General features: G+C 37.2%; 1 protein-coding gene across 2 annotated transcripts in view; it reads right to left on the minus strand.

Annotated features, from left to right (window-relative positions):
* LOC111462103 (protein transport protein Sec24-like At3g07100) overlaps window positions 1–10,068 on the minus strand; it is a 17,351-nt gene extending 7,283 nt beyond the window's left edge. The window contains exons 1-13 of one of the 2 annotated variants that reach the window (XM_023105789.1): window positions 9,906–10,068; window positions 8,308–9,397; window positions 8,097–8,235; window positions 7,509–7,699; window positions 4,667–4,774; window positions 4,386–4,589; window positions 3,945–4,176; window positions 3,061–3,210; window positions 2,807–2,963; window positions 1,949–2,076; window positions 1,503–1,825; window positions 1,225–1,416; window positions 590–829 (exon numbers count right to left, since the gene is read on the minus strand). In XM_023105789.1, the coding sequence (XP_022961557.1) occupies window positions 596–829; window positions 1,225–1,416; window positions 1,503–1,825; window positions 1,949–2,076; window positions 2,807–2,963; window positions 3,061–3,210; window positions 3,945–4,176; window positions 4,386–4,589; window positions 4,667–4,774; window positions 7,509–7,699; window positions 8,097–8,235; window positions 8,308–9,333 (3,084 nt within the window). In that variant the 5' untranslated portion in view covers window positions 9,334–9,397; window positions 9,906–10,068 and the 3' untranslated portion in view covers window positions 590–595. Of the gene's footprint in view, window positions 1–589; window positions 830–1,224; window positions 1,417–1,502; window positions 1,826–1,948; window positions 2,077–2,806; window positions 2,964–3,060; window positions 3,211–3,944; window positions 4,177–4,385; window positions 4,590–4,666; window positions 4,775–7,508; window positions 7,700–8,096; window positions 8,236–8,307; window positions 9,398–9,904 lie in introns of both variants that reach the window. The other variant, XM_023105788.1, reaches the window with a different exon arrangement.
* Between the last annotated feature and the right edge of the window lie 96 nt (window positions 10,069–10,164).

The following is a 10,164-nucleotide window of genomic DNA, read 5'->3' on the forward strand; positions in this document are numbered from 1 at the left end:
TTTTAAAAAAAAAAAAAAAAAAAAAAAAAAGTTGCTTCCCACTGGAGTACTTCCTCCGAACACTCCTCCATTATTATCCTCTTCATTTTCCCAACTGGAGAAGCTTATATAATTAACCTTGTAAACTGGATTTTGCAATTTAGAGCAACAATTAAATTTAAGCACGATGGTCATCTTCTTGATAAATTTTCTGTGCAGCAGTTTTTATCTATTTTATATGTACGAGTTTCCAGGCAAGCTTGCAGACACCTTAATAATTGTCATGGACTATTATCTGACCCTACTACGTTTGGTTGTCAAGAAATTATAGGCAGGTGAACATCATGCTTGAACCAATTCCCTCTAAGCCCATTATTATTCACATAGCTCTTATTGATCATGAGGTGCAAATGTTTATCATTTGTGAAACATGATACTATTTTGCATCTAAAATAATTATTCACCAGACCATGCTTAAGAAGAAAAATACACAATCATTAGATAAAACCAAGGGAAAATGAGGTTTTAAAAAAAATTATATAGACATGTCTTTTCACTAAAAGAAACAGATTTATAACTCAACTCCAACAAGGGGCAAGACAGTCCTCACCTTGTACTAAGCATTTTGCTGAACTTGCCGATGTAATTGTAGAAGCCAATCAACATAACTATTCGTGCCACCCACTTGGTCCTCAACAAGATTTGCTAGGAGGAGGAAGCCTTCTCTAGGTTGTTCACCTTGTCTAACAAGATGAGATAGCTGATAGTATGAAGCATCACTTTCTCTAATTTTCTGGAGCGTCTCAAATAGTTTTCTTGACATTACATTATCATGATCACGAAGGATGACCTAGATTTTCAACAAATAAAAAAAAAAAACATTACCAACACCAGAGAGGCAATTTACAATTAAGTTAATTAATTGAACATAAAGAAAATAGAAGGGGCAGAATAATTCTCAGTTCAACAGGAATAATTGCACAGAAACATATAAGAAATTCCTTTTCAAACATGACAATATTAAAAATTGTAAAGAAGAAGCCTATCATATATAGCACGCCTAAATCGTAATTAGGACTTCAATTCAGGCCAAAAACATTATTGCTCAAAGAAGATTATATAAAGCCTATTTCAGGCTTCTTCTGGTTTTGAAAAGTAAATACAAAGAAGAAAACATGAGTTATCCTAAGCCAACTTCTTCTGATTCAAATCCTCTTTCCTCTAATTTTTAAAACAACTAGATACCTTAGATAATTCTGCTGCAAAGTCTGCCCCAAGTAAATTCATAGACACATCAGGTGAAAGCACTCTACCAAACCAAACAATAAAGCGAAACCCGTCATCATACAAGTACAGGCCTCTGGAATCTAAGCTATCAGCAGTCAGTGGCAACCTTTTCTCCATGCTATTAAGGTTTATAGTCTGAGCGGGAGATGCCTGCAAGTTAAAGTAGAATAAATTTCATAGAATCTGAAAAATCACTGAGTGAGAATATATAACTTTTTTATATAACTGAAACAGACCTTCAATAGATACTCATCAAGTCGAATTAATGAAGGGTATAAAAGCTTCAATAGGTTTTTAACAGGAAGAATCATCATTGCGAGGCCTAATGCACATCGCTCATCAAGCACAGCATCAGCATAACCCCCTCGAAGAGGTATTGATTTGCACAATGCTAATCCATATAAAGGCAAAAACTTAAGAGACTCTGGGTATATCATTCTGCCTCCCAAGCGATGCTGTACAGCATAGAGGTTACGGTACTCTCTCAAAGCTTTAACGATTCTTTGTTGAACTGAAGTGCGAGCATCATCCAGCTTATGGGACAGTGTTTTCTCAATTGCTGCAAGTTGTTTGAGTTAGAATTTAGAATGAGAGATTCATAAAGTGAACAGAGGGTAAATTTTAACAATTGAGACTATCAAAATCTCACATGGGCATGCAAAGAAGTTTGTGCTTAACATACCTAGCCTACTAAACAAGGAAACAATGGCACCAACATCAGCCTGGCGGTACATCTCACCCAGATCTGTAACCACAGGTGCTGCTGCTGTATGCACTCTAATACGCCTCTCTCCACAAGAAGCAGTATATCTTTATATCGTCAAAGAACAAACTTATTGGTAGAACCCTTAAAATAGGAGAAAATAAGTCAATTTTCACTTTTCAAGCCTTCCCTAGGACCATTCTCAGAGACATCATTGAACTCAACCAAATCAAGACCAAAGAAAATGCATGTGCTAGGTAAGAAGAAACAAGCAATCTCATGAGGAAAACAACAGTTTCATGCACTTACAATCTTCATGTGGTTACTGGTTTCAATCAAGGTCAATGTGCAACTATTCATTACCAATTGAAAATTTGATATTATTAAGGCAACTTTTCAGAAGTAAAGTGTAACAAATGAATTTAATTGTATGCCTAAAAAAGGTTACTCAGTACCCTGTAAATTGAATAATCAACATTCATAAATTATGACAGAGCATTGCTAAAAAGAAAGAAAGCTGATTATGATTGGATACAGATTGTGTATTTCTATCTATCAAGAAACAATGACTGTACTCTACAGATCAAAAGAGAAATTCTTATACACAAAACTAGAGAGAAACTCTGAAATCTGGCTGATACTCATTCTCAAATATGCAAACCTGGGTTACAGTTACTGAACTCTATGACAAAATGCATGAATATAACTGATTCAGAAAATTTAAAACCTAACATTGAAAACCTACTTCATAAACAGCTGATGGTATTGATGGTAACTATTAGGAGAATTAATAGACATAAGATGGGTGTTATCCGGAACATTTTACTCAAAGGATACAGCAACGCAACTTGGAAGTACACTGTCTGAGTTGTGAGTAAGGTCTCTTCATAAGAAATTTGCATTGCAAACGCTTTATCACAATCTACAGCTGGAAGTGCCAATAAATCGGTGCTTCTTAACATAAAATTTCCGTGAAACGATGTAAAGCGGATTCCTAGAAGAACAAACAAAAATAATGAGAGAAGGGTTGACATGTGAGTGAAGAAGAAGACGAGCATTCCATGAGAATCAATTTAAAAGGAAAAGATCACCTTTTCCGCATCTTATACGCATCACAGCTTCCCAGGCAGTTTCTCTAGTCAAATCCCTTGCTAGCTCGTGTCTCAACTTTTCTCCATGATTGGAAGATTGGAAGCCTGGATAATAATACACCTGACCTCCAGTGTATTTCGCCAGAGTCCCTAATACAAGAGAGAAATAAAAATAAATAAATTCTCAAAGCCCCAGAAGCAACATTTGCACGTCATGTAATAAAAAAGATAAAGATGGGGACTGTGTGTATTGTCATTAGAGCCAGCAGAACTATATCAATAATCAGTAAATTTGTAATTAAAGAAATGAAGAAGGAAATAACAAACATTAAGTTGTAACCTAAATGAGAGACAGCAAACATAAAAAGTAGACATAAAATTTCAGTTTCCCCAAGAAGCTGACTAAAATAATAAATTTGAATGCACCAGGATTGTTGTGTAAAAATTATTTTCTTAAGAAACAAATAATCATTAAGCCTCATTGTTCACAGACGAAACATGGCAATATAAAAAGCTCCATAAGTTAATCAGATCCTCCCAACTGAAAACAAGTGACCACAATGATCTTCAAAGTTAGACCCAAGAAACTAAAATTATATATATATAAAATTTTAAAATGTTCAAAGCATGCAGAGGTGATTAAAAAAACACCAACAATCATAGCAGGCCCCAGTCAAATGTGTTTGTAAGGGGAAAAAAAGATTTGTAAGGACAGCCCCCAGTAAATTCTTAAGAATCAGATTCAATCATGTCACCACAAATACATGCACCATAGATGATATGAAGGGACTTCTTGTCCCTTGGCCGTTAGACTGTTCTTCTTGATCTTTGGAATGAAAGGTTTTCCAAAATAAATAAATAAGAGATGATAAACTGAGGCATACCCAAGGAAGCAATATCTGTATACTTGTCACTAAATGCATAGACATTGACCCCAATTTGGAACTTGGTAAATTCAGCAGCCATTTGTTTGTAGAATGGATCCTCTGGCAGTCTTAGTAAGTGTTCTTTGTCTGTTCCATAAACACGAAGATCATCCCCACGCAACTTCAAGCGGCCAACACCAAGAGATGGAAGTGTGTTTTGAAAAATTAACAGCTTCCCCCCCAGTTGGCTCTGCAAAGAGGGTGGAATGAATAGATAAACCGATGGTCATATAAACTCTTTATTATAGATAATTTTGATTACGGATGAATTTACAATACTATATACATGTTTATATTATAATTACTGATGAATGACAAGGAAATAACAATGATCACATAATAGTACTAGAAATACAAATATGACAGTGGTGACTGATTTAAAAAGTGTAAATAACACACCATAACCATAAATGCTCCTTTAAGGGCCGGGCCGAAGGCAGATTCAACATTCAAATTGTCCTGAAACATAGACGGCAAGCTATCTAGGAATGACTCAACCACAGTTCTTGATTCAGATAAGTTGACAAGGAGATCATCTGGCAAAGGTACAAATACGTCGTCCAGATCGGAAACCACCATCATTTGCGGCTGAGTCAAAGTCGACTGCGAAAGAAATGGAACTTTTAGCATGAAGTATCAAAATTGGGGTACAATATACAATAGGAACCTATATTTTCTACCTTCATATTATAAAAATGTATTGTGCTGTCAAAAGTCGCAAAACCTATTTGTGTTCTAGTAGAACCAGGCAGCTCATCCAAGCACGACCTAATTGTTTGTGCCACGACCTGCAAAAGGAAAAAAAATGACATACTGAAAATTTTGCGCTCTCTGTTTGGCAATCCCTCAATAACTACTGCTGTATTGGCAATACATTCTTCCGGGTGAACTTTATCAGATTTTAGAAAAAATAATAGCAATAAACCAATTATCATGAAGATAAATGATAGTACACCCCCACGAGAAGCAAACCACAGAAACAAAATAACAAGAAATTGCACCAACGTTGAGAATAAAAGATGAAGAAAAATTACAAAAGAAACTTTTGATGAGAGGAAGGGTATGCGTAGATGGGAATCAGTTATGTTGAGAAAAAAAACGTGAGAGCAGTTGGGTGGTAGGAGTATATAAGTAAGGGAGTTAAAGAAGAAAAGTTAGTTATCATTGTATTGTATTCTGATGGAACACGCCCTCAAATGATATGATGAGAAGGAATAAATGTTCAAGGAAAACAAAACTCCTAAAGAGAGAGAAAGAAAGTAAAAAAAGCTAGAAAATACAACCATATGGAGATTAGCCGTGAAAATAAATAAAAATAAAAAACAAAGAACTAAGAACTAATCCAATAGTTGCGCAAGGACATTGAGAGCTTGCAAACAAATGTTGAAGCTATGAATAAGGCTTCCACTACCATTAGCTACTTCAAACCTTCAAACCATCATAAATGTAAACTTGCTCCATTGAGGCCAGAAAAAATCTCAAAGGATCATATGGAAGGGAATTTTGATCCAGTGTATTAACCTCATTTGGGGACTTCTAGAATCTTCAATTTGCTTTCCTAAACGACCATTTGAATCAACATTTACAAAAGTAATGTCTTTAGAGCTTCACATAGATGTGATGAACCTCATTGCGAAAGAACCAAACTTCATATCCCTAAGATTTTAGGACAAAAGTCTCCTTGAAGCGGTAAGATTGATCACCGTAAGGCCACTTAACCCTTTACATTGCTACTAGACGAAGGTATTTCACGCATCTGAAGACCACAAATCTCAATTACTTTTTTGAAAGTCTGTACTCATGTAATTCTCCTTAATCTGTGCTAGATTAATGAACTCTTTCAATTCCATAAGACTGAAGCAAAGGCATTGAAATGAGTTGCCTCAAACCTCCTCCATAACTTCTTAATATCTTTTAAAACTCTCTTATTTCTTTCCAGGTCCTCCAACACCCTCCCCGAGGATGCAATACAAAGGCCCCACAAAGTTGGGAACCCTCCTCAAAACCCAAGAATATGCCCAATGAAAAATACTACAAGGGTAAATTAATCTTGAAAGGGATGTTCTTGTGAATTATGTATCAAAAGTTGTGAACTTTGCTTCACATTTCTACAAGAAAATTCCATCTCAACCCTTTGCCCCTTGAATTGGAGGCCCATATCTGTTCGTCTTAGGGATTTGCTGGGAACTCTATTAATTAGGGTGCTTTCATACCCCAAAGATTTATCTCATTTCTATTTCTTGTTCTTCACTCCATCAATATTTTGTTTCTTTTCACTAAATCAATGAATGACTCCTTTTTTGTTAAAATATAATATAAAAATAAAAAAGAGAATTGATTCCAAGCCTTGAGTCTCACTACGAACACTGCAAGGTTCTGCCCTTCTCATACTAACCACTCACAATAACCCACCAAAAGGGGAAAATGCTAGAAAGTTAACTACAAGAATCTATGTCCAACCCATACCCGAGCAAACTTTCACCCGCAGAGCCTGGTATGAGAGAACAACTACCTAACTCTATTACCTATTAAATGAGTCACAACTATGGCCAAGGCATAAATACGGCTAAATAACAAGGCAACCTAGAAACTGGTAGGTAGTGTGCCAAATAAGAGGAGACTATGTTACAAGAAGTGTTAGAGAAAACGGGCAAAGGAGAAGAACAAAAGTAAACAGCAAAATTTTCAAGAATAAAATGCAATTCTAACCAAGATTGATGAATAAACTAGATTCTTATATATAAGAAATGACAAATATACATTGATAATAAAGAGATTCTTTTTTATTTTTTAATGAGAAGAAGATTCTTCTTTGTTAACCCAAAAAAAAAATCCCAGCAACTCAATGTCTAAGAATTATATGGTCATCTCTTTCAAATGTCTTCTTTACCCAACAAAAATAAATTTTGGTCAGTGTTAACAAAGCTTAAGACCCACCCCAAGACAATAGGCCTCTTAATTGCCTTCAGGCATGAAGCAACAAAAACATGTTGCCCAAGTGAAGCAAGGTGCTCTTAATAAAGTAATAAATAAATATTACTGGAGCAAATGGCAAGGACCTTGGAGGCACTCACCAAGGATATCAATCAAAGGCATGCACTTCCCAGTCCTTTGCCATAGGCAAATCACCTGAGTGCGCCTTGAAAGCATTAATTTTGATAAACCAAAATAGAATATAAAAAGGATGTACTATGAGTTCTAGGACCATGAGTTGCTTGTTAGTAGGTCGTTAGGTTGTTTGTTAGTTTTTAAACAGTTAACTGACCGTTAATTGTTATTGGTTTACATTTCAGTTGATTATAATAAAGGTATGAATACCAGTTAGGACGGCAATATATTCAGTAATAAGTTTTCACCAAAGAAACTTCCACGTCAACCTAAAAGCTACCTTTCATTTCATATTATGGTCATTTTTTTAGTTTGGAAAAAACAATTCTTAAGAGAGAATATACAAAGACAAGGAGAAGATGAAGAAAATAAAACTAATAATAATAATAGTAACAATTGTATAGAAATGTTTACCTCCAGCATCCCACTTCTAACAGCAGATATAGAAACATCGATAAGGAAAAAGTATAGTGGAGGCATAGGTGGCCGAACCATATACTCGGTTGGAGCAACAAAATCCACACTACCCTTAGTGAGCTCGGGTCGCTGATCCAAATCAATTCTCTGGCCAGTGCCATCCAAATGGGCAAAATAATCTCCTGGAACTGAATAAGGAATCAATGTAAATGAGTATAATGCAACAGGGGAAATAGTGATATACAAAAAGAAATGAAAATTTTTTTCCAGAAAATAATACAAATAGGTTTATATTCTGCTTTCCAAATAAAAAAAACGAAAGCAGTAAATGAAGTGAATGTTACGCTCAAGTCCTATAGTAACACCAAATTGTTTGTCCAAGAAAAAGAAGGAAAAAAATAGTAAGAAAATTTTATACAGCATAAAGCCTATGGCAGAAATTCACAAGAAAGGACATAACTTTGACTCATAAAAATATTCCTCCGATGTACTACGCTTGCAAATAACAAACTGTGACTGCATATTGGAATAGGTAAATTTCTAATTCAAGTGTCCAGGAGCCATGAGAATTATAATTCTTCATACCATCATTCAGCAAAGAACAAATGTTGCAGCGCCACTTTCTTCCTGCATCTGTGAATGTGGCATATGGATTTATATAAGTGCGACACCTCCTACAGCGGATGACGCCAGTTGAAGCAAAATTGACAACGGGCACTTCTTCCTAAAAATTAAGAGAAAATTAATAAGGTAACTTTAGCATGCACAAAAATCAAAATATTACCCAGACACTAACCCCAATAGGAGCTTCTGCAAGTGGACAAACAATTGCTCCGAGAGGTAAATGCCACCTTGAGACTAGTGACTGGGAACTGGGTATAGCACTGGTTGTGAAACGTAAATATCTTTGATCGCAGTTCATGGGATACATCTCGGAAACAAATTTAGGCTCTTCATCACTATTCAATGGCCTTGGAAGGGCTTTTGGATCGACTCCTGCTTCAATTGATCCAGGAATAGATCCAATAGAAAGCGAGTTGAAATCTTCGGCTAATCCTTGAATGGAACCAAGAGGCGGTCCAGTGCCTGGATAGTGCTTTTGGTCTGTAGACAGCAAACCTTGTGAGGCTGCAGCAGCAGGAGGGGGAACATAACCTCCTTGGTGACTAAGGAAAGGGGAAGCAGGTGCTGAAGGAGGGACATACTGCCCTTGGTGACTAACAAGAGGAGGTTGGGACTGCAAATCTGCATTAGGCTGCTTATGGACATAACCAGGCAAAGAGGGCGGAAAATTAGGCTTTGCTGATGGAAAAGATGGATCTGACATAGGCTGCTGAACATGGGCAGGAGGAGGACCTAAGCTTTGAGGAGGAGATCCCATAGGCACTGAAGGAATCTGAGTATGCGGGTGATAGGAAACTGGAGGAGGTGGCGCATAAGCTGCAGGGGTTTGCCCCATTGGTGGAATTCGCGAAGGAGGTGGTTGAGATGGTGAAGTGAACTGTGGAGCTGGGAAACGCTGGAAAGATTCAGTAGCTGCTGGAACGCTTGATGTTGGTGGTGGTGGAACAGATGGATCAGAAAACCTACTTGGTTGCATAGGTCTAAACCCAGGGACCCCTGATCCAACTGCAGGAGCAGAGGATGGAGGAAAAGGCATTGTGTATGGTGGCATAGCAGGAGAGGCGGGTCTAAAACGAGTGGCGTCTGATCCCACAACAGGACCAGAGGATGAAAAGGGTGACGTGGTCTGAGTGGCAGTAAAAGGTGTGCCGGCAGGTCTAGCAGGAAAATTCTGTTGAGCAGGATTTTCAGTCCCCATGGGTTCTATCGTCGCACACTCTCACACCCTTTGAGCTAATGGGATGCTAGCATGACGCAGACCTGTCAAGCACAGGGAAAAGGAAAAAACAACAATAATCAAGACGATTCTTAGAGAATAGAGAAATGAATTGACAAACAATGCGCAATACTCAGGGCGTTCATAACATAAATCTTACTAAACAGTCAGACATCTGGTAACTCAGCGCCAAAGCGCATTCAAATTACCGACGGGGGAGAAAAAACATAAAGAATACGATAAGAATCTCCAAGATTCCATCTTCGTTGTTATTGGTAAACAGAAGAAGCATAATCTTGTGGATTCCGGGAAAGTCAAAGAATTGCAGTGGAGGAAACTAAGATTTGGAAGAAAAAGAAAATGAAAGAACCAACACCCAATTGTGGATTCCGGGGAAGTCATGAAATCGGAGGTTAGAGAGATCTAGGAAGTGAAATACAGAATTGTAATGAAGGGAGGGAGTCGGAAGCAAGTGGTGGCGCATCAATCAACATGGAGGCGTGCAATTGAGGTGAGGAATCGTAGATTGAGAGAGGGGTAAAGAGAGAGTTACCTTGTGTAGTGCGAGGGTCTGCGAGCAGTGAGGAACAGAGTGGGATGAAGGAGGTGGAGGGATCGGAAGTGCGGAAGAAGGGAAGTGAGTGATTTTAGAAAGCCAACGCTTCTCCCTTCCGATTCATTCCCAAAATTACTCAAAACTCAAAACGCTTCGGAAATTGCCAACGACGACACAAATTACACAATTTCTTAGTTTTTTTTTTTTTTTTTTTTTTTTTTTTTTTTTTTTTTTTTTTTTTTTTTTTTTTTTTTTTT

This window comes from Cucurbita moschata, unplaced genomic scaffold (assembly GCF_002738365.1).
Source record: "Cucurbita moschata cultivar Rifu unplaced genomic scaffold, Cmos_1.0 Cmo_Scf00026, whole genome shotgun sequence".
NCBI lineage: Eukaryota > Viridiplantae > Streptophyta > Magnoliopsida > Cucurbitales > Cucurbitaceae > Cucurbita > Cucurbita moschata.